This window comes from Xenopus laevis, chromosome 5S (assembly GCF_017654675.1).
Source record: "Xenopus laevis strain J_2021 chromosome 5S, Xenopus_laevis_v10.1, whole genome shotgun sequence".
NCBI lineage: Eukaryota > Metazoa > Chordata > Amphibia > Anura > Pipidae > Xenopus > Xenopus laevis.
The window spans coordinates 142,443,621-142,469,025 of NC_054380.1; the positions used below are offsets into that span (position 1 = coordinate 142,443,621).

At 42.1% G+C, this 25,405-nt stretch overlaps 1 protein-coding gene across 1 annotated transcript; it reads left to right on the forward strand.

The window, feature by feature from the left end:
* The first annotated feature begins 336 nt into the window (after window positions 1-336).
* Window positions 337-23,490, forward strand: tmem214.S (transmembrane protein 214 S homeolog). Its single transcript, NM_001097146.1, is given in 17 exon segments — window positions 337-496; window positions 1,014-1,219; window positions 6,033-6,180; window positions 9,773-9,907; window positions 10,945-11,027; window positions 13,171-13,276; window positions 13,367-13,448; window positions 14,072-14,173; window positions 15,613-15,754; window positions 16,976-17,067; window positions 17,402-17,450; window positions 18,945-19,055; window positions 19,701-19,818; window positions 20,888-20,984; window positions 21,342-21,510; window positions 21,857-22,008; window positions 22,539-23,490. Coding segments are annotated over 17 exon segments (2,040 nt in total). The 5' UTR covers window positions 337-375; the 3' UTR covers window positions 22,666-23,490.
* Window positions 23,491-25,405: the final 1,915 nt, after the last annotated feature.

A 25,405-nucleotide genomic window follows, 5' to 3' on the forward strand; every position in this document is an offset into this window, starting at 1 on the left:
GGGAGTTGTGCAGGGAGTCACAGCTGAAGGTACAATTCATTGAGGAAGACAAGTAAGTCAGAGAGGCTGGTTGGGGTGACACGTGTCCCATATAGATCTCAGAGTAACAACCAATCATAGAGAAGAACTAGAGCTGCCAGTCCACTGACTCCCACCAATAAGGCTACAGTCTGACGTCATATTTTGCCAGTGTGGCGTCACGAGAAGACGACAGACGTGACCGTTGAAACCCCGATTACTAATGCGCAGGCGCGTGCGTTTGATTTTCTCCTTGTCAGCCAATGAGCTGTTGCCACGTCAGCTGAGTGAGGCGTTTCTCTGGAGCCCGAAAGTGACGTGAGAAGTGAGCGGCGTGAGAGAGATACAGCTGGAACTATGGCTTCTGGGGCTCCGGACGGGAAATGGAAGGTTGTGAAGAAAGGGAAAAAGAGCGGCGAGAGGAGAGAAGGAGAACGCAAAGCCCTGACTGAGAGCAACGTCACACCCGGGGGCACCGGTCAGTCAGCTCCTTCTTTATCCTCCCGTCACTTCCTGTCCCTTCCTCTCTGCCCCTGTCTCTCTCCAGCTGTCCCTTCCTCTCTGCCCCTGTCTCTCTCCAACTGTCCCTTCCCCTCTGTCTCTTTCTCTCTCCAGCTGTCCCTTGCCCTCTGCCCCTGTCTCTCTCCAGCTGTCCCTTCCCCTCTGTCTCTCCCAACTGTCCCTTTCTCTCTGCCCCCTGTCTCTCTCCAGCTGTCCCTTCCCCTCTGTCTCTTTCTCTCTCCCAACTGTCCCTTCCCCTCTGCCCCCTGTCTCTCTCCAGCTGTCCCTTCCCCTCTGCCCCTGTCACTGCGACCCCTTGCCATACATTTAAGAAATCTTTTCCTTGTGACATCACATTACTTACCCAGCATTCCAGTAGTAGGGCTTGTGTCCCAGCCGGGGGAGCCAATCAGATTGTTCTGACTCCAGGTCAGAGATATTACACAATGATTCTCTTTAACCCTATGTGTAACCCCTGTGCTTGTGATTTTCAGCTCCCATTAAGATGGCAAACACTGTGTATGAGATGGGCTTTGATAGAATTCACAAGAAGCAGAACAAGGAGCAAGTGCCCCCCAATAACATGAGCGCAGAGCAGCCGCAGAAGCAGCAGCAGAACCCTGGGAAGAAGAAGCCACAGAGTGGGGACTCTGTCTGTAAGCAGAGCAAATTCCACACACTGGAGTGTGCACTCAAAGCTGTAAGTGGGTTCATCAGTTAATAGCAGTATGTAACTAGTATTGTATATTCCATATAAACGATTGCCTTGTAACTAGCCTCACTGCCCCTAGCAACAGATTGACCATTCATATGCCTAATCTATCACATATGATATTAATATCACAAGCTGCTTTAGAAATGTCTTGTCATTCTACAGGGTAAAGAGGTGCTTCACCTTTCCTTTAACCTTTAGTATGTCATAGACTGGCTAATTCTAAGCAACTTTTCAATTGGCCTTCATTCTTTCTTTGTTTTTGAGTTGTTTGCTGCCTTCTTCTGTCTCTTTCAGCTTTTAAATGGGGGTCACTGACCCCATCTTAAAAAAACAAATGCTCTGTAAGGCTACAAATGTATTGTTATTCCTCCTCTTTCTATTCAGGCCTTTCCTATTCATATACCAGTCTCTCATTTAAATCAGTGCATGGTTGCTAGGAGAATTTGGACCCTAGCAACCAGATGGCTGAAATTAAAAACTGGAGAGCTGCTGAATAAAAAGCTAAATAACTCAAAAGCCACAAATTATAAAAAAATGAAAACCAATTGCAGATTGTTTCAGAATATCCCTCTTTACATTATAGTTAAAGTTAATTTAAAGGTGAACTACCCCTTTTAACATTAAACTTAAAACTTGTATTGCTGTGCAATATAACCATTACAAGTATGGGACCTGTTATCCAGAATGTTCAGGACCTGGGGTTTTCTGCATAGTGGGTCTTTCCGTAATTTGGATCTTCATACCTTAAGTCTACTAGAAAATCATATAAACATGAAATAAACCCAATAAACTGATTTTGCTCCCAATAAGGATTAATTATATCTTAGTTGGGATCAAGTACAAGCGACTGTTTTATTATTACACAGAAAAAGGGAATCAGTTTTAAAGATTTGGATTATTCGATTATAATGGAGTCTATGTGAGACGGCCCTTCTGTAATTCGGATCTTTCTGGATAATGTTTTTCTGGATAACGGATCCCATACCTGTACTAGTCTGTAAATCAGAACCTGCAACATTGCAGTGCATTGATGTTAATGGCTATTTGGACTGTATGACACAAGACTGACACATTTCCATGGTCAGGAGAGAATTGTAGCTGTGTCCTTATATATTAGTCCTATGGCAGTGAGCAACTACACTTCTCTGCAGTATAACTATGAGCAGCCTCTGGGCAAACTGTGGCCCCGTGACTACCAGGTCTCCTCTACAAGCGCAAATCTCATAGTGTGACACAGGTCCAGCTTTTCTACATTACTCTGTGTGGCTACTGACTGTCACTGTTACCAACTGCTGCTGTACATACTTACATAGTTAGTTACATAGTTAGTTACATAGTTATATAGTTACACAGTTATATAATTACACAGTTATATAGTTACATAGTTATATAGTTATATAGTTACACAGTTATATAATTACACAGTTAGTTACAGAGTTCTATAGTTACATAGTTAGTTATATACAGCAGTTAGTTACATAGTTAGTTACATAATTATGTAGTTACACAGTTAGTTATATAGTTACATAGTTATATTGTTACATAGTTAGCTATATAGTTACATAGTTAGTTACATAGTTGGTTACATAGTTGCAAAGTTAGTTACATAGTTGTATAGTTAGACAGTTAGCTATATAGTTACATGGTTATATAGTTACACAGTTAGTTATATAGTTACACAGTTAGTTACAGAGTTCTATAGTAACAGAGTTAGTTATATAGTTACATAGTTATATAGTTAGTTACAAAGTTAGTTACATAGTTAATTACATAATTATGTAGTTGCACAGTTAGTTATATAGTTACATAGTTGGTTACAAAGTTAGTTACATAGTTGTATAGTTACACAGTTGGTTATATAGTTACATGGTTATATAGTTACACAGTTAGTTAGTTATACATTTACATAGTTAGTTACATAGTTATATTAATTACATAGTTAGTTATATAGTTACACAGTTAGTTATATAGTTACAGTTAGTTACATAGTTAAATAGTTACACAGTTAGTTACATAGTTATATAGTTACACAGTTAGTTAGTTATACATTTACATAGTTAGTTACATAGTTATATTAATTACATAGTTAGTTATATAGTTACATAGTTAGTTACATAGTTGGTTATATAGTTACATAGTTAGTTACATAGTTGGTTATATAGTTACATAGTCAGATATATAGTTACACAGTTGGTTATATAGTTACAGTTAATTACATAGTTAAATAGTTACACAGTTAGTTATATAGTTACATAGTTATATTGTTATATAGTTACACAGTTGGTTACATAGTTACATAGTTAAATTGGGTTGAAAAAAGACAAAGTCCATCAAGTCCAACCCCTCCAAATGAAAACCCAGCCCCATACACACACCCCTCCCTACTGTCACATAAATTCTATATACCCATATCTATACTAATTATAGAGTTTAGTATCACAATAGCCTTTGTATTATGTCTGTCCAAGAAATCATCCAAGTCCCTCTTATAGTCATTAACTGAATCATCACCCGGCAGTGCATTCCCCAACCTCACTGTCCTCACTGTGATGAACCCCCTACTCTGTTCCTTTAAATGAAACTTCTTTTCCTCTAGTCTGAAGGGGAGGCCTCTGGTACGTGATTCTCTTTATGGGTAAAAAGGTCCCAAAGTGAAGGTGTGGATACAACACAGCACAGAGGTTATTTACTAACACAACATGTTTCGAGCAGCAAAGCTCTTAATCAAGTGTATGTAAGCCAAACCAGTGTACAACATTAAATACAATAAGTCCCTCCCACCATTCATCTGATTGGTCACTTCAGCCACTGCTGGGAGGATTTGCAGCCTGACTGTGAATCAGTCCTTAGGAAACCCAAGTGATGACATCATAGTCCGTGTGAAGAACTGCTCCACCCCCAGGTGCAAGTAGGGGCCATACAAAAAACAAACATTAAATAGTCTTAAGTGACTGTGCATTTTCTTTGTGTCGGTTGTAAAATCAATAAGAACTATTTACAAATAGACCTCAGCACTGCTATTTAAAGCCTGCTGGAGACAATGTTAATGGAAACATAATACACAAGTTTGAACATTTGTCAAATACTTCCACACTGTTGCCATAGTTGTGGAAATGCTGCCAGGCAATTAAATGCAGCTATAATATAGTGAATAAAGTAGCCCCTCTTGTCAAATATAAGGATATTATAAGTTACCGAGGAGTTTCATGACCATATAAAAGTACGAGGCCAAAGTCCGGGTTATACAGGTCATGGAGCTCCGAGGTAACTTCTAATATCCTCATATTTTACAACTGGGGGTACTTTATTTATTATAATACACAAATTTCAGTGAGTCATGTGACAGAAATGACATCAGAACTCACCGTTTATAACTGATGACATCAGAACTCACCGTTTATAAGGATATAATTTACAGGATATTTATGGCTTTTGTGTATTATACATGTTGTATTATATAGTGAATAAAGTACTCCCTCTTGTAAAATATAAGGATATTATATCATATAATGAGTTTTATACAGGTCATGGAACTCCGAGGTAACTTCTAATATCCTCATATTTTGCAACTGGGGGTACTTTATTTATTATAATACACAAATTTCAGTGAGTCATGTGACAGAAATGACATCAGAACTCACCGTTTATAAGGATATCATTTACAAGATATTCATGGCTTTTGTGTATTATAAGTTACTACTGTATCTTACCACACAGGAGAATCAATTCATATTCAAAGGCAGCTCTACCTGTTAGAGGAAAGGGAACGAGGTTAATATTCATTTCTACAGGAAACCCCCCATATTCCATTGGTCGTTCAAACCTAATGGTTCTAAAGCATTTTGTTTTTTTTATCCAGATGGCTTCATTTTGTTGGAGCAACTTCTTTTTATCTCCTCCTCTTTGGGGTTCTTGGACTACCTCCAGGACCAACCATTTTACTTTATTATGTCTAGTTTGGTTGAAGCGGCGACAAACCGGGGTATCAGTGTAGATGTTAGGCTTGAAATTCTTAGTATCACCTATATGTTCTTTTATCCTGGCCTTTATTTGTCTTATTGTTTGGCCTACGTACACCTTTCCACAAGGGCATTTTAACATTTACACAACCCCAACCGTATTACAAGTAGCGTAGTGTCGGAGTTGAGTGCTGTTGCCTTTTGTAGGGTGTTGTACAACTTCACCTTTAATAATGGATGAGCAACAGACACAACTCAGACACGGAAAGGTTCCTAAATTAGGTTTGATTTTGAATATTGTTTCCATTCTATTTGGAGCCTTGGCTTCCGCAGGACAGAGTATATCTTGTAACATGGAGCCTCTTTTATGGGTAAAAAGGTCCCCTGCTATTTGTCTATAATGTCCTCTAATGTACTTGTAAAGTCTAATCATGTCCCCTCACAAGCGCCTTTTTTCCCCCAGAGAAAACAACCCCAACCTTGTCAGTCTCCCCTCATAATTTAACTCTTCCCTCCCTCTAACCAGTTTAGTTGCACTTAGTCTCTGCACTCTCTCCAGCTCATTTATATCCCTCTTAAGGACTGGAGTCCAAAACTGCCCCCATACTCCAGATGAGGCCTCACCAGGGACCTATAAAGAGACACAATTATGTTTCATCCCTTGAGTTAATGCCCTTTTTTATACAAGAACTTTATTTGCTTTAGTAGCCACAGAATGACACTGCCCAGAATTAGACAACTTGTTATCTACAAAGACCCCTAGATATAAAACCCCCTATGAGGAGAGCCCCCCCCATATGTCTGAGTTACAGGAGATTAACCCCCTGCTGTCTTTATAGCTGGACCTGGCAGAGCTGCAGAGAGATTTGGAGAAGAGTCAGAACATGTTTCCCGAAAATCCCTCAATCTGGGTGAAGGACCTGGCAGGATACCTGAACTATAAGCTGCAGACTGTGAAGAATGATGTGCTGATTCAGCAGTCTCACGGTTAGTGAGGGGAATGGAGGGAACCCATGAGGGACACTACTGACCCCTTATAGGACTGTCATTCTGATTCTACACTGAACTCTACCCTACACCTCTGTTTACTACTGACTTTGGCTTTAGCCCACACTACTAATTGCTGTAATGCTTTATACACTTGCCAAATACAACTTGGCTAAATATTTTGTCCTACTGTGTCTGTACAATAGTATTTCTCCTATATAAGCCCTCGCCTTAGTCAGGCTGAATTGTGCCTGAAAATATAAACTTCTCTCAGTGTCTGTCTGGTGCTCTTTTCTCTGAAGTCTGGGGAACCTGTCTGTATTTGGGTAATATGAGTTATATTGCAATGATGTGTAAATATTATTATACTGACTGAATGACTTACCTACCTGGGATACAGGTGGGAGTATAAGTAGGGAACTATACAGCGGGATAGAGGTGGGAGTATCAGTAGGGAACTATACAGCGGGATAGAGGTGGGAGTATCAGTAGGGAACTATACAGTGGGATAGAGGTGGGAGTATCAGTAGGGAACTATGCAGTGGGATAGAGGTGGGAGTATCAGTAGGGAACTATACAGCGGGATACAGGTGGGAGTATCAGTAGGGAACTATACAGCGGGATACAGGTGTGAGTATCAGTAGGGAACTATACAGCGGGATAGAGGTGGGAGTATCAGTAGGGAACTATACAGCGGGATACAGGTGGGAGTATCAGTAGGGAACTATACAGCGGGATACAGGTGTGAGTATCAGTAGGGAACTATACAGCGGGATAGAGGTGGGAGTATCAGTAGGGAACTATATAGCGGGATAGAGGTGGGAGTATCAGTAGGGAACTATACAGCGGGATACAGGTGGGAGTATCAGTAGGGAACTATACAGCGGGATACAGGTGGGAGTATCAGTAGGGAACTATGCAGCGGGATACAGGTGGGAGTATCAGTAGGGAACTATACAGTGGGATAGAGGTGGGAGTATCAGTAGGGAACTATACAGTGGGATACAGGTGGGAGTATCAGTAGGGAACTATACAGTGGGATACAGGTGGGAGTATCAGTAGGGAACTATACAGTGGGATACAGGTGGGAGTATCAGTAGGGAACTATGCAGCGAGATACAGATGGGAGTATCAGTAGGGAACTATACAGCGGGATACAGGTGGGAGTATCAGTAGGGAACTATACAGCGGGATACAGGTGGGAGTATCAGTAGGGAACTATACAGTGGGATAGAGGTGGGAGTATCAGTAGGGAACTATACAGTGGGATACAGGGGGGAGTATCAGTAGGGAACTATACAGCGGGATACAGGTGGGAGTATCAGTAGGGAACTATACAGTGGGATACAGGTGGGAGTATCAGTAGGGAACTATACAGTGGGATACAGGTGGGAGTATCAGTAAGGAACTATGCAGCGAGATACAGATGGGAGTATCAGTAGGGAACTATACAGCGGGATACAGGTGGGAGTATCAGTAGGGAACTATACAGCGGGATACAGGTGGGAGTATCAGTAGGGAACTATACAGTGGGATAGAGGTGGGAGTATCAGTAGGGAACTATACAGTGGGATACAGGGGGGAGTATCAGTAGGGAACTATACAGCGGGATACAGGTGGGAGTATCAGTAGGGAACTATACAGTGGGATACAGGGGGGAGTATCAGTAGGGAACTATACAGTGGGATACAGGGGGGAGTATCCGTAGGGAACTATACAGCGGGATACAGGTGGGAGTATCAGTAGGGAACTATACAGCGGGATACAGGTGGGAGTATCAGTAGGGAACTATACAGCGAGATACAGGGGGAGTATCAGTAGGGAACTATACAGCGGGATACAGGTGGGAGTATCAGTAGGGAACTATACAGCGGGATACAGGTGGGAGTATCAGTAGGGAACTATACAGCGAGATACAGATGGGAGTATCAGTAGGGAACTATACAGCGGGATACAGGTGGGAGTATCAGTAGGGAACTATACAGCGGGATACAGGTGGGAGTATCAGTAGGGAACTATACAGTGGGATACAGGTGGGAGTATCAGTAGGGAACTATACAGTGGGATAGAGGTGGGAGTATCAGTAGGGAACTATACAGTGGGATACAGGTGGGAGTATCAGTAGGGAACTATACAGCGGGATAGAGGTGGGAGTATCAGTAGGGAACTATACAGCGGGATACAGGTGGGAGTATCAGTAGGGAACTATACAGCGGGATACAGGTGGGAGTATCAGTAGGGAACTATACAGTGGGATACAGGGGGAGTATCAGTAGGGAACTATACAGCGGGATACAGGGGGAGTATCAGTAGGGAACTATACAGCGGGATACAGGTGGGAGTATCAGTAGGGAACTATACAGCGGGATAGAGGTGGGAGTATCAGTAGGGAACTATACAGTGGGATACAGGTGGGAGTATCAGTAGGGAACTATACAGCGGGATACAGGTGGGAGTATCAGTAGGGAACTATACAGCGAGATACAGGGGGAGTATCAGTAGGGAACTATACAGCGGGATAGAGGTGGGAGTATCAGTAGGGAACTATACAGCGGGATACAGGTGGGAGTATCAGTAGGGAACTATGCAGCGAGATACAGGTGGGAGTATCAGTAGGGAACTATACAGCGGGATACAGGTGGGAGTATCAGTAGGGAACTATACAGCGGGATAGAGGTGGGAGTATCAGTAGGGAACTATACAGTGGGATACAGGTGGGAGTATCAGTAGGGAACTATACAGCGGGATACAGGTGGGAGTATCAGTAGGGAACTATACAGCGGGATACAGGTGGGAGTATCAGTAGGGAACTATACAGTGGGATACAGGGGGAGTATCAGTAGGGAACTATACAGCGGGATACAGGGGGAGTATCAGTAGGGAACTATACAGCGGGATACAGGTGGGAGTATCAGTAGGGAACTATACAGCGGGATAGAGGTGGGAGTATCAGTAGGGAACTATACAGTGGGATACAGGTGGGAGTATCAGTAGGGAACTATACAGCGGGATACAGGTGGGAGTATCAGTAGGGAACTATACAGCGAGATACAGGGGGAGTATCAGTAGGGAACTATACAGCGGGATAGAGGTGGGAGTATCAGTAGGGAACTATACAGCGGGATACAGGTGGGAGTATCAGTAGGGAACTATGCAGCGAGATACAGGTGGGAGTATCAGTAGGGAACTATACAGCGGGATACAGGTGGGAGTATCAGTAGGGAACTATACAGCGGGATAGAGGTGGGAGTATCAGTAGGGAACTATACAGTGGGATACAGGTGGGAGTATCAGTAGGGAACTATACAGCGGGATACAGGTGGGAGTATCAGTAGGGAACTATACAGCGAGATACAGGGGGAGTATCAGTAGGGAACTATACAGCGGGATAGAGGTGGGAGTATCAGTAGGGAACTATACAGCGGGATACAGGTGGGAGTATCAGTAGGGAACTATACAGCGAGATACAGATGGGAGTATCAGTAGGGAACTATGCAGCGAGATACAGGTGGGAGTATAAATAAGTAACTTGGGGGCTGGATGCTGATGGGAGTATCTCTGAATAAACTGTCAATTCCCTGTCCCTGCACAGATTACCCATACTGCTTGATAAATAAGGAGCTAAAGGGCATTGTCCGCTCGTTGCTGGCAAAGGCCCCCCATGTGCTGGATGTGATGGTGGATCACTGTATCTTCTCCATGTTACAGGAACTGGACAAACCCACAGGTAAGAGAAGCTCCGTGTCCCTTGAGGCACTGGGACTGGCTAGGGGTCACACGGGGGGCTACTTGAGTGAATTAGCACATGAATGTGACTGTATTGCACTTCCTCCAGCTGAACATTGTCCCACTCTATACATTCAATTAATCACCTCGTCTTCTCCTTTAGGGCTTTAGCACACGGGCAGATTCGGGGAGATTTAGCCTCTTCTTTGGGGCGACAAACTCCCCGAACTGCCTTCCACCTGCTAAAATGAGAAATCGCCTGCGGCATTGCACTCACGGCGCTTCGATTTCCGAAGTTGCCTCGGAAGGAAACTTCGCAAGCGACTAAATCTCCCTGAATCTGAATAGATTGTTGGCCTTGGATTTGCCCACATACAGGTGTCCCCATGTGCGATTAGAGGGGGTGTTCATCTTCCAAACACTTTTTCAGTTCAGTTGTTTTCAGATTGTTCCCCAGAAACACTTATTTTTAAATTACTTTCTATCTTTTATTTTTTACTGTTTTTCAAAATCTAAGTTTAAAGTCTAATGTCCGCGTCCCTGGTGTTTGAGTCTGACAGATCAGTAATTCAGGTGCAGACTCTGAACTGTTACACTTCGTTACATTGAGTTGATCCATTTCTCAGCAGCATCTCTGGAATATAAGTGCAACTATTGTATCAGTTCTAACAGCTCCCTTTAATGCAACTCGCATTCTGTTCAGCAGGGACAAACATAACAAATGTATCAACTAAATGTATCAATTTAGAACAGTTTACAGGGTCGGCGACCCCTCCCCCTTCACAGCTACTTTGTAGGGTGAAAATGACACTTTACACTTCAAGATTAGAAAAACAAACAAATAAAAAGTCATTGGAAAACGTCTTTATTTCTGGTAAACAATCTGAAACCAACTGAACTAAAAAAAGTGTTGGAAGGTGTACAACCCCTTTAATTTGGCCTGATACAGGGGCTTTGGGCAAAGGGGAGGACTGATCTCTGTATCTGTGGTTGTTGGGGAAGAGAATTGATGCACCTCATTTGCTTTTGTACCATCAGGGGAGTCTCTGCACGGCTACCGGATCTGCATCCAGGCTGTTCTGTTGGACAAGCCCAAAACTGTAACCAGCAACTTACCAAAGGTGAGAAGAGAGCTGCTGCCTCCCAAGCCCTTTTAGCATTTCCCTGGCCGCTGTGTGGGGTCTGATATATTTGCCCATTTAGTAGCACCGTGCTTTGTGCTAGTGCCTTCACTTTAGGCAGTGTCAGATAGAACTTTAGGTACATTCAGTTAATCTTTTATATATACGTCTGCTTACAGCAGCTCCACTTGTAAACAATCTGTATATGTGCTCCACTCTCTGCAGATGATTTAGGCAAAGAAAACCCTCTCTGTGCTTGAAGTGATACATATTCACTCCTGTATTCGGTTGGTACGTGTCAGGGAGGGAGGGGACCAGTCAGGGGTAACACTATGGGGGAATTCACAAAAGTGGAGAGAGACCTTTCTTTGAGTAAAAGAGGTGATAGACTGGAGTAAAATACTTTCTTCATATTCACAAACAGAAATAAAAATTCGGACTCAACCGTCACTTTTGATATTTTAGTGAAAGAAAGTTTACTGACACTTTTATGTATTTGTCTTTCAAACGACATAAAAATGGTGCAAACACAACATTTTCTCCCAACATTTTAAAAATGGAGTAAAGCTCAGTATTAAGGTGGCCATACACGGGCCGATAAAAGCTGGAGACAGACCGTGTCGGCAGCTTATTGGCCCGTGTATGGGGCCCCCCGATGGGCTTCACCGATTGAGATCTGGCCGAAAGTCGGCCAGATCTCGATCCGATGGGAATGAAAATCCCGTCGGATCGCGGCCGCATCTATTTGTTGATGCGGTCCCGCGATCCGACCGCCCGTTAGGCATCGTTAGGATCTGATCGTTGGGCCCTAGGGCCCATGATCGAATTAGCCCGATAGGGCATATCGGAGGGAGATCCGCTCGTTTGGCGACATCACCAAACGAGCGGATCTATCCATGTATGGCCACCTTAACTCTTCCCCATGTGTCAGATCAATTCTAATATAATCTGCTCTGCTTTGGTTCCCCCAATTTTTATTTCACTTCTCTTGTAGGTGCCCCATTTGGGAATTATCATATTAATAAGGATTAGCATTTTATAGCCAGGGCACAAATTTGTGTCTAACCCTATAGGTGTAAAATCCGCATTAACAAAACAAGTAAAACACTGATTTTACATATAAAATTGTATAAAATACACTTGTTTTGTTTAAAGTTTTTAACTCGTACTTGCATTATTTTACTAGTTTTAATGAATGAGGCAATATTAGCAATTTGAGTGAATAAATTATCTAAAGGAAAAGTAAAGGCATTTTTTTAGTTTTTGCAGCAATTGGACAATTGACCTGAGATAAAAAAAAAATATTTTTGATACAAATTCCTATATTATACAAAATAACATTTCTTGTATTTAGACCCATATTTCTTGTTACAGAAGTGGAATTACACAAACGTAGCAGATTTAGAAAGTCCAGGTTATCATGAAAAAAATGATGTATAATTTTCCTAGGTAAAATAACCCCTCCCCTGTAAATTTCAATTTGATGTCTGACTGATAGGTTTACCAAGTGCTAAAGACAAATTCAGAAAAAATATCTATAAAATGTTGTGCAAAAGACAAAATCTGAAAACTGTTTAAGGGTAAAGCCACACTGGGCGTTTTGGGGAGATTTGGTCGCCTGGCGACTAATCGCCTCGTCTTTGTGGCAATGTGGCCTTACCCTAAAGAAGAATTCACAAAAGTGGAGATAGAGGTTTGTGAATTTGATGGCAAATCTGACACCTTTTATTTTGTCTCAATATCAGCACTTTTGTGGATCCCCCCCTATAACTCCTACTCTATCATCTCCCCATTAACCCAGTTTTCTAAAACTCCAACATGGCTTATTTGTGGGCTGCTTCTGTCACTCACATTGTTTTGGGGGGACTGCATTATCCTGTATCATTTGTACCCATGTGACCCTTCTCACCATTGCCAAAGTTTCCTAAATCATTTTGCTTTTGGGTGTGGGAAGCTTAGGGGGGTATATAATGTAGACCCCATAAATGTGATAGGAGATATAATGGTGTTCATTGCTTTGTATGACGAGCACAGGTATAAATTCTATAACTTCAACTTACTGCACTGATCTAGTCTCTCTCTCTCCTGTAGTGTTCTAATAAGCATTGTTTTGATTGGCTACTCTTTGTTTACTTCCCACTAGTACCTGGAGCTGCTGAGATCCCATCTGAACAGACCAATGAAATGTCTCACTGTCATGTGGGCTGTAGGGCAGGCTGGATTTACTGATCTTACAGAGGGGCTGAAAGGTACTCACTCGTTTGTTCTTTCCTTTATTTTAATCCCTGGAGCTCTACAAGTTGGAATTATAATATTCATCTTTATATTGCCCCATGTAGTATGGCTGGGCCTCATGTTTCCTGTGCTGGGAGTGAAGAACCTGACACCTTATGCCATTTTATACCTGGACCGGCTGCTGCTGTGAGTAACTTCATTTCTCTTTCTCGTCTTGTTCTTGGCCCTGCGACGGACGCAATCCCTCGGCTCAATGCCCATGGCTCGCTGATCTAGGGAAGAGGGACACTCGATCAAAGGCAGATTGAAGATGTCTTCAACAATAAGACCATCTGCTTCCATTGGACTCTCAGCTACATACTGAACTATATATGGGTTTTTAGAACCAACCACAATTACTGCCATGATTGTCTATTTAGCCTTCAATATTCTGGTGTTTGCTAGAACCACCCTTATTTTAGACGCACCCTTATTTTAGACGCACCCTTATTTTAGACGCACCCTTTTCTCTGTTGTCTCAAGGGGGACACAGGGACGCACCCTTATTTTAGACGCACCCTTATTTTAGACGCACCCTTATTTTAGACGCACCCTTATTTTAGACGCACCCTTATTTTAGACGCACCCTTATTTTAGACGCACCCTTATTTTAGACGCACCCTTATTTTAGACGCACCCTTATTTTAGACGCACCCTTATTTTAGACGCACCCTTAGTATTGAAGCACCCATATTATTGAAGCACCCATATTCTGCATCATGAAACCACATGAAACTTGATTGGCCACACTGTATTGTCTTGTCTTTCAGGGCTCACAGTAACCTGACCAAAGGTTTTGGGATGATTGGACCAAAAGACTTCTTCCCTATCCTGGACTTTGCCTTTATGCCCAACAACTCTCTCACTCCAAGGTACTGAACTTAAAAAAATGATACCAGGAAAATGAATACTTGAGTTTACACCATATTAAGTGGCATGTTAAAGAATCTCATCAAACTGGAATATATATTTAAGTAAATATTACCCTTTTACATCTCTTGCCTTGAACCACCATTTTGTGATGGTCTGTGTGCTGCCTCAGAGATCACCTGACCAGAAATACTGCAGCTCTAACTGTAACAGGAAGAGATCACCTGACCAGAAATACTGTAACAGGAAGAAGTGTGGAAGCAAAAGACACGAGTCTGTCTGTTAATTGGCTCATGTGACCTAACATTTATGGTTTGTTGGTTTGTTAGTGTGCCCTGTGAATCATACGATCCCAAGGGGCGGCCCTTATTTTTTAAAAGGGCAATTTTCTATTTATGATTACCCAATACTACTAAAAAAGTATATTATTTTGAAAATGGTTTATTTATATGAAGCAGGGTTTTACATATGAGTTGTTTTATGCAATATCTTTTTATAGTATAGTTTTCCTTTAAAATCTCTACACGTTTGTCTGTCAGGCTACAGTCCATGTAACTTTCTGATATAGTCTCCAATCTGTGCAACACACTGCTTTCCATTATCTAGGGTAAAATAACAAATAAAAAAACAAACAAATACAAGAAGTATTGTAGAAGTGATACCTGTATTGGCTAACAATAAAAATAGATTGCAAGCTTTAGGAGCACCAAGGCCCCTTCATCAGGCAAAATACAAATGAAAGCTGGAAAGGCACAGCATATATTCTGTTAGATCAGTGAAAGGGATTCATGGGTAATAAATGAGTAAGTTACAGATAGATCGAGATCAATTCTAGAGATAATACAATGAATTAGGGTGGGTTGTAAATAGTCCAGGGGTCTGAATTCAGTCAGGTCACATAGTGTCACATGACACCTGACCCTAAATGAAGGCCCTGTCTTAATGATGTAACAGTATATATACTGTGCCTTTATAACTTTCATTTATGTTATACCTGACAACTGGGACCTTGCTGCTCTGAAAGCTTGCAATGTATTTTTATTGTCAGACAATATAGGCATCACTTCTACGGTACTTTTTGTATTTGTTTGTTTTTTTATTTATTTTTGCTATTGGTAACACGGTGCCACCGTTTTTGTTTTGTCCTTATCTAGGCTCCCATTCATGTATCACATTGATTTCCACAATTAGATCCAAGCTTCCATTCATGTCTCATACTGCTTTCCACTGCCAAGTGTATCTTCCTGTTTATGCAGTGACCAACTGCAAGGACACTCCCATCCATAGAACATACTGCTCTCTCATATCCGCTCCTTTCTGCCTTTCCTTCTCAGCCTGTGAGCTATTGGCTCTCTTTCACCTTCTGGACTTCTTACTAACCTAGTCCTTGCCTGTAAGTTCCCAGTGTTGCAGCCAGTAACACTATCTATGTGTTTTAAAGTCAGCAGGAGAACTTGCGCAACCTGTACCCGAAGTTAAAGGTATTGGCTCTTGGTGCCACTCCAGAGAGCACCCTGCACACCTATTTCCCCTCCTTCCTCTCCAGAGCCACCCCAAGCTGTCCTGCTGAAATGAGAAAAGAGGTGAGTGCTCTGCTGTATAATTGATTGGACACTGTATTCTCTAACATTTAGCTCTTAATCATGCCAGTACGGTCAGCCAATAATATTTTTGGGGACCTCTACTCCTCCAGTGAGAAGGCAGCAAGAAACCTTGCCGGGAGATGAAGAATACATGTGCAGGTGGAGCAAACGTTGCCTGTTTTGGAACAGATTTATTATGCAAGGGGGTGCCCCACGAAATTCAATAAAATCTGGACACTTTGGATATTGCGCAACGAAACATATACAAATAGAACTGTAACTGTTCCCACCCAACCAATGGACTGGCTTGTTGCTCCCAACTAGACCCTAGTTGACTTGCACCAATTTTTTTTTTTTCTTTTTACCTGTTCTAATTATTTCCTTTGCAGGTTGGTCCACCCCCCCCCCTACCTCTACTCTGTGCTGCTCTCTCTTCCTTACTTTTTCTCTCTTTCTTTGCTCTTGTCACTTAATTCTATGTTGGGGATCCCATGGTTGTTAATTAAAAATGGCTTACAGAGCAGCTAAATGCAATATACCTGTAACGATTTTTCTCCGGTCAGTACTACATTTTGTATGCCTCTGTAAGTTGATCTACAAAATAAATACCTTTTAAAAAAAAAAGAATACATGTGCAGTGTATAGCGCTTATAGCCTCAGCAGCTTGATCTTTAGGAGAAACAAGCCACAGGCTCTAGCATATAGGGACATACAAGAAGCTTGTTGACACTTGAAGTTTTAGCTGGGATAGAGTAAATGCTACAACTGTCAGCATAAACAAATCTAAAGGAGCCAACCCCCAAGGTCTATAGTAAACACCAAGTTTTATTACAACATTGTTACATTGCACTTTTTTTCCCAGTTGGGTAACATAGGTGCCCATGTGCCAAAAGGGCCTGGTTCCGACCCACAAATACACAGAAAAGATCTAGAGCTAGATGCATGCAAGGAGTTCCATCAGGAAGAGAAACGTGAGGATGGTAGAGAGCAGTGCAGTTGTTCTTACAACGTATAATACAGGCTGCCTGTGCTCTGAGAGATATTTAGGGGTGTCATACAGTCTGACTGTGCTGGGAGGTTCACTGGTATGTTCTGGATATTAATCCTAAATTTGTACAATGTACCTTTATTACATATGAGGAAACAAAACCACATTACAGTGCAGATGCCATTGGAGTGTGTTGGCAGCAATGTAAGTGTTCTCTTATCTCTTGGGTTTAGCTCATCCATAGCCTGACTGACTGCCTAAACAAGGACTCCCTAAGCTTCAGTGTGTGGCGCCAGCTGTATACCAAACATCTGTCCCAATCCAGGTAACATACCTCCTTGGATTCCTTTCACTAGGGCCTCTGGATTTGCTATGGCTGTCCTTTTTTGCAGTTGGGTGACTTATACTCAAACCATAAGGTGCTAAGGGCTCTTGGTGTTTCACGTATGGATTTATATGGTATAGAAGCAATGATCAGAGATGCAATGTTTCTAGATGCCAATGCAGCTCTTATGGAGTCAAGAAGCCTCTATTAATCGCATTGGTTTGTTCTGCCTTTAATCTTCTCTTGTGCAACACCCAAAACTTTTGGCCATTTGCTTTTTACTGGGGTACCCAGTCTTTCATATATCTCTGATGCTTCTATTGCTCTGTTTCAGCCTCCTCCTACAGCATTTGGTGGAAACCTGGGATTCAAACTCCAGAGCGGTATGTTCATGGGAATGACTGGTGTTAGAAACAATACATATAGATATATTATTTTTAGGGATGCACCCAATCCAGGATTTGGTTCAAGATTCGGCCTTTTCGGCAGGATTCAGATTCGTGGAATCCTTCTGCGAGGCCGAACTGAATCCTAATTTGCATATGCAAATTATGGGCAGGGAGGGAAAACGTGACTTTTTGTCACAAAACAAGGAAGTAAAAAATGTTTTACCCTTCCCACCCCTAATTTGCATATGCAAATTTGATTCGGTATTCGGCCAAATCTTTCTTTTCGCTAGGATTCAGGGGGTTCGGCTGAATCCAAAATAGTGGATTTGGTGTATACCTAATTATTTTACCTGTCTATTGCCAGTGGTTTTATTGTCCTTCTTGGCAGCCATGATGGCTAGTGTATAGTGACCCCTTACACACAGAGTGGGAAGCTGATTCCCTTGATTGTAGTTCATTGTTCATCAATTTCAAATTGCCAAGTTTTCTTTTGTTGTTGGGTAAAGGGGAAAGAGGGATAGGGCAATTGGGGAAGGAAAGGGGAGGGTATCGGGAGTCGGAGGCTGTATTTTACAGGCTTCCAACTTTCAATTATAGTATATCTTAATATTATATAGTGATTTGTTACAGTATGTTTGTCAACTTTTCCTGTAATGAATTATCAACATCATAATCATAGTCAAAAACTAAATCTAAATCCTTAAATTCTACTCTGCTTTTCATAGCTTTTCCTTCTGATTGTAGTTGTTTTTAAAGGAGAAGGAAAGGTTAAAACTAAGTAAGCCTTATCAGAAAGGTCCATCTAAATATACCAGTAAACCCCCAAAGTAATGTTGCTCTGAGTCCTCTGTCAAAAGATACACAGCATTTCTTTCCTTCTATTGTGTACTCATGGGCTTCTGTATCAGACTAACTGTTTTCAGCTTAAACCTCATTGCCCTGGGCAAGAGCATGCTCAGTTTGTTCCTCTTCCCCTCCCCCTCCCTTCTCTACTGTAATCTGAGCCCAGAGCAGGGAGAGACTCAGGCAGGAAGTGATGTCACACCACATTAATACTACAGCTCCTATACTAAACAAACAGAGAGTTTCTAGAGCTGTATGGTAAAACAATCTACAGAATAAATATAGCATTCTAGCTTGCACTATTGCAGCTGATCTATTGGCAATAAAATGCCTCCGTAGCTTTCCTTCTCCTTTAAGGGCAGCCATTTCTAATAGGGATGTGCCAAATCCAGGTTTGGGGCAAAACCCCAGAACTTCATTTAAGTTCAGCTGTTGCCCAGTAATTACATGGAAGTTCTTTTTAGTGCATTTAGCCGTTTAGCTGGAGCAAGTACCAGACCATTCCCAGATATAATGTCTGTCCCTCAACTGGCAGATTGAAAGTAGTTGGTCTGAGATGGGGCAGAGATGGGGCAAAGATGAAACGAGTTTGATCCCTTTCTAGCCCAGGCAGGTAATGTTGCTCCAATTTTCCTTTTCTTTCAGATGAGGAAATCTGTGCGGGAAACTGTCCATTCTTTCAAAGTTACAAATGGGGAATTCTCTGGGAAAGGGTCCAGTTCGAAAGACCTGGAAGCATGTGATGCAGCTTGTCAGGTAAGTGAGACAAAAGCTGATGTAAGTGGCAGTGCTCACCCTCTCCAACTGCTTCCCAGCCCCCGGTATAGCAGAACTGATGTCCCATGTGCAGGTATTGGACCTGTTATGCAGAATGATTGGGACCTAGAGGTTTCGGGGTAATGGATCTTTCTGTAATTTGGATCTTCATATCTTAAGTCTACCAAAAATGAATGTAAACATTATATAAAAGATTAATTATATCTTAGTTTGGATCAAGTAGAAGCTACTGTTTAATTACTACACAGAAAAATGGAATCCTTTTAAAAATTATTTGATTATAATGGAGTCTATGGGTGATGTGCATTCTGTAATTCTGAACTTTCTGGATAACTGGTTTCCAGATAATTGTTCCTATACATGTACAATATCCTCCCCCAGTATGGCCCCATATAGCAATACCATCATATAAAGGTACAGACCAGTGTGCCAGTCCTTTGGTACCTATACAATATCTCCAAATAAGTCTCCTGTGTGGCAAACCCTTGGTACCCATACCAGCCCAACTCCCCTTTGCATCAATACTGGGCTACTTATATGGGGCACTACAAGAATCAGTAGTGACTGTTCTATGGATGACACAAAATATGTCAGTAACTTGTCCCTGCTCTTGATTTGTTTCAGGCTCTGCTGCATAAGATGAAAAGTGGTGGCTTCCCGTGGTGGAGGCTCATAGTCATTGCCTTTGTCTTTCTATTTGGATCTGTGTTGTATGACGTCAGGACACACAATTCATTCCAAGGTGAGAACAGTCTATGCCAATTCACTTCACCAACCATGGGCACCTGTCCCATGCACAAAATTGGAATTATTTACTCACAGAATAGAGGCTTGAAAGGGGTGGTTCACCTTTAAAGGGATACTGTCATGGGAAAAAAATTTTTTTCAAAATGAATCAGTTAATAGTGCTGCTCCAGCAGAATTCTGCACTGAAATCCATTTCTCAAAAGAGCAAACAGATTTTTTTATATTCAATTTTGAAATCTGACATGGGGCTAGACATTTTGTCAGTTTCCCAGCTGCCCCTGGTCATGTGACTTGTGCCTGCACTTTAGGAGAGAAATGCTTTCTGGCAGGCTGCTGTTTTTCCTTCTCAATGTAACTGAATGTGTCTCAGTGGGATCTGGATTTTACTATTGAGTGTTGTTCTTAGATCTACCAGGCAGTTGTTATCTTGTGTTAGGGAGCTGCTATCTGGTTACCTTTCCATTATTCTGTTGTTTGGCTCCTGGGGGGAAAGAGGGAGGGGGTGTGATATCACTCCAACTTGCAGTACAGCAGTAAAGAGTGACTGAAGTTTATCAGAGCACAAGTCACATGACTTGGGGCAGCTGGGAAATTGACAATATGCCTAGCACCATGTCAGATTTCAAAATTGAATATAAAAAAAATCTGTTTGCTCTTTTGAGAAATGGATTTCAGTGCAGAATTCTGCTGGAGCAGCACTATTAACTTTTTTCCCCATGACAGTATCCCTTTAAGTTAACGTTTAGTATCTTATAGAATGGCTAATTCTAACCAACGTTTTAATTGGTTTTTGTTTTCTTCTAGTTTGTGAATTATTTGCCTGCTTCGTTTTCTGACTCTTTCCAGCTTTCAAATGGGGGTTTCTGAAATTGCAAACTGGGGAGCTGCTGAATAAAGCGCTAAATAACTAAAAACAAAAACACAAATGATAAAAAATAAAAACCAATTGCAAATGTGCCTCAGAATATCCCTCTTAACATCATACTAAAATGAATTTAAAGGTTTAAGTACAGCCTCTGCTATATTGAGCTTTATTCACTCTGATTTCTTACCTTTGCTTCCAGAATCCACATCAGCTCAAATATTGCAGCAGTCGGGGCTCTTGTCTGTATCCCGGGAAGCCTGGAACAAGGTTTCCAACTACTCTCTGCAAGGACAAAGGTGAATGCTCCCTCCCCAGCCCACAGTTCTTATCCTATAAGATGTAAGCATTCCTGATCTGCTACTAGGGAGGGTCACACACTGGTGGGCTCTTTCTCTGCTTGACCCTCTTTATATAAACCCATGATTAAATGTGTAAGTAAATACCTTATAATGAAGGCAATATCCTATCCCATCACATCTGACTCTGGGCCATTTGTGGGAGACGCAGTTCAGTGTTCCGTGTGGCTAATTCTCATTAACTCTTCCACTACTGCGCTCCATTGCCTTATAGCTACTTCCCATTTCTGGAGCAAATCCCTGGGTTATTCTATTCATGGCAACGGGACTTATGACTCCTTTCTCTCTTGGTTTCAGCTGGTTAGAGAGGAATGTACCCCAGTATTATTCACAAGCAGTTGAGGTTTTGGGACCAGTCCTTGAGCAGGTGTGGGCAAAGACCCAGGAAGGAGGAGCCTATGCTTGTGAGAAAGGTTCCGTCCTCCTATCATACGCCAAGGACAACTTACCAAGGCTGATCGAATGGGTAGGTGCATTTTGGATACCTGGTTAATAAAGGACTTGAGTTAAGGTGCCTGGGTGCAGAGCTATGTATTAGTATTTACAATGGCTCAAGAGAGGCTTAGCACACACACAGGACTTATGGAAAGAAAAAGGTTTTATTTAAGCAAAAAATAAACTAACGTTTCAGCTAGTCTTTCTCAAAGACCCTTTAAGAAAGGCTAGGGACCTAGCCAAAACGTTAGTTTATTTTTTGCTTAAATAAAACCTTTTTCTTTCCAGAAGTCCTGTGCTAAGCCTCTCTTGAGACGGCAGAGGCTGGGAAAGGTTGGATGAACTGAGAAAGACGCAGGATTCTGGTTCTCTTTCAGCTCCATTCCAGCATTCCTGATTCAGTCTTTCAGTTTATCGAGTACCTGAGGGAACTGCTGCTTCATTTACACCAGACGTATCTCTTACCAGCGGTGACGTATTTAGAGGCGGCCGTACAAAACTCCTGGCAACAGTATGTGAAGTCTTGCAAGTAAGTGCCATTTACTCTTCAACTAGACTTTGGGGCATATCAGACCTAGTATTGCCTTTGTTTCCCCACCAGCTGCTGCGGTCACTTTGGGGCAGTGCATTTGCTGGATAACATGATTTTCTCATTGATTTAAAGCCAATTAAAGTGAAGAAAGAATTTGGCTAGAAACGCTACCAGCCCTGTAGCATCAACTCCTATGATAGATACAACTTCACTCTCTATCAGTGATTTCAGACAACCCCCAGGCTTCATTTCTCATTAGCAGCATAGAGCACACTGAGCATGTGCAGTGCCTCTGACACTGCTGGGGAAGCCTCTGTGGATAACTGAGCTCCTGGATCATTGCAGTAATAAAGCTGCTGAATCCCTGTGGGCTGGTTTATTAATACTGGGCACTACAATTGGGTAATAACCCATAGCAACCAATCATTGATTAGCTTTTTATTTTCAGCTAATGCCAGAAATCATGGCAGGGCTTACTCCTCTTATGTTAAAGTTTTTGTTTTTTTACTTTAAATCTGTCCCTGTAGTGGGAAGGTGACGTGGGACTGCGTTAGGGGCCAAGTCGGCAACATCAGTCATTCCTCTTGGACTTACCTGCAAAACACAACCATGACTTTCACAAACTGGGCCCTGACCATCATTTCCCGCCACTAAAGATTCTTCCTTGTAGAATGGGAGCTGCTTCACAATCCGTCTCCTACCCAAAAGACTGAACTCTGTAATGGCTGTGCATCCCGCCGGGACCCCCGAAGGAGTCAAAATCCATCTGCCTGGCTCAGTGGGGGGCACTGCCTCTGTCATGGGCACAAACCTTCCGCCATTTTGTGTTTGTATTCCCGAGGTGAGTCAGGAAATGACTGCTTCTGGCCACTTGGTCGTTTACAGCCTACGTGTGTTTGTGTATGTCTGTCTGTCTGTCTGTATGTCTGTATGTATGTATGTATGTATGTATGTATGTATGTATGTCTGTCTGTATGTATGTCTGTCTGTATGTCTGTATGTCTGTATGTCTGTATGTATGTATGTATGTATGTATGTATGTACGTACGTGGCTGCACGACTACCAGGTGGTATCAGCAGACTGTCTCCATTACTCTGGCTGCAGACTATCCATACTAGAAGACTCCTGCGTGCTTATGTCACTGATCAGTCCTATTTAACCTGTGTAACAGTTGTGTGAAGTCTAATGGTACCGGCAAGTACTTAATTCTCCAGACTCCAATAACCAGTGTCTTACAGTCCCAGTAACCCTCGTGCCACGGCTCTGCCTGCTTCTGCCATCAGTACAGTCGCTGGATCTCATATATTTTTAACCAAATAAAGACACTTCCGTTCCACTAAAGGAATATGTAGAATCCTGTCTGCACGCCCCTTGCTGTGCACTTACACGGGGGCCACTTCCGGGTCCCCAGTAAAATCTATGAAAATTGCAGTGAGATATATAATAAATTTGTTTCACAAATAAATGTTTCCTTTTAACTTTTGGTAAGTTTCATCCTACTTTACCTAGCAACCAGGCACTGGAATAAGAATGAGAACAGACTGAATAGGCTTTGGAGAATTTCTGTTTTTGGCAGCAAGCTTGTGTGTAAGATCACAATGGCAGCGTATTATACGAGAGAGAATGGCAGAAAGTGTGTTTTTCCATGGAGTCTGAACGCGCAATAAGCGTGACGGAAGGAAACCGGGACAAGAAGGAATGAAACGTGTCAGGCCAACATCACATCTGGGACAGAACAGTGGAAGACGAGGAGGAGGAAAGTAGATGTAAGCAGGACTCCATACCTTGCCAAAAGCTGCCTATAAACTCACCGACTCCACTTAAGAACTGGGTGATGATTTCGCCTTGATTTATGCACTGACTAAAGTCTATTTATTTATTTTAGAGAAAACCGAGTAACATTATAAGCTCTGCTCCAATGAAAGCAGAGAGTTACTCGAGATATAGGATGTTTTTCTACAAACTGGGGAAGGGACTGGCAATGGCTTTTGAAATGAATTCCTATATGTTGTTTTATATGCACGACAATCTGAACACACGTGTGTGTATTTCTCACTGGTGTTACCTCTAGATTTGCTTTGATATCACCCCTCTAGCCCTGGGCAAGGATCCATGTTGTTCAATTGAAACATCAGGGCTCTTTTATGACAAAGGCTTTACTCCTCCTTTATATTTTGTTTCATTCGCCCTCACAAAGCCAGAATCAAACTTGGGAGCCCAAGATTCTCAGTCTAACACACTCTCAACTGACTTATTGAGCGTGGCCCAAAGGGTGTTGCAACTGTGCAGCCTCTGTTCTACCTACAGTCCTCTGCTACGTGAGCTCTTCTCTCAGCGGGAGGTTTGCTCCTATATACAGCTCATAGCAACAATTCCTAACGTGAAGCGCACAGGGAGGAGCCTGCATGAGTGTACTACAGTGCTGAGCTTTTCTGGAGGATTAGGAGGCTCCTAAGGACACGGTGGAAGCACATTTGCCCTGTCCCTGCATTGGCTGGCATGGCTGGAAAGTGGCAATATCCATAGGAGTAAGAGGTCTGTCTCCATAAGGTTCTCTCAGGGACGCAAAGTGGAGCTCAGGATAATTCTGCACCAATGCCATCCTTTAGACACAGTTGCATGGTGTGTTATTGTCTCAACCATAGCAGAGTTTAAAGGGATCCTGTCATTGGAAAACATGTTTTTTTCAAAACACATCAGTTAATGGTGCTACTCCAGCAGAATTCTGCACTGAAATCCATTTCTCAAAAGAGCAAACAGATTTTTTTATATTCAATTTTGAAATCTGACATAGGGCTAGACATATTGTCAATTTCCCAGCTGCCCCAGTCATGTGGCAAAAAATTTAATGGAAACCCCTTTGCTTCTATGATCAGCAATGCCCCAAATTGGAGCTGCCTTGGCCTTTGCTTTGGGAACAATTTCCACACCGTCCCAGTGGTGTAATTATAGAGGAGACAGACCCCAGACTTCTTTGGGCTCCTGACTTGGCTTGTAAAACAGCAGCCTGTGCAGTACTGGAACCCACTTTTGTAACGGTTCATAGAACTTTTATCCAGGTAAGAAATTAAAGAGAAAGTACAGAAGTTTGACTTTTCTATCATGACATTATCTTTGCATGCTATATTTATAATTTTACCAAAAAAGTACATAGGAGTAACCTTACACGCTGAGCAGATTTGGGTGCAGAATATTGACAGACAGTGGCAGTGAAGGAAGAAAGAGATTTTGGGAAATTGTTTTAGACTTGTGGTTTATTTTATTTGTAATATTATGTATTTGGGTTTCTGTCCACTTGTATGATTTAAGAATATGGAGGATACAGCATCGATCCCACTACCTCTCGTATGAGGTCAAGTTATTAATATGGGAGACTTCAATTATCTGGGGTTG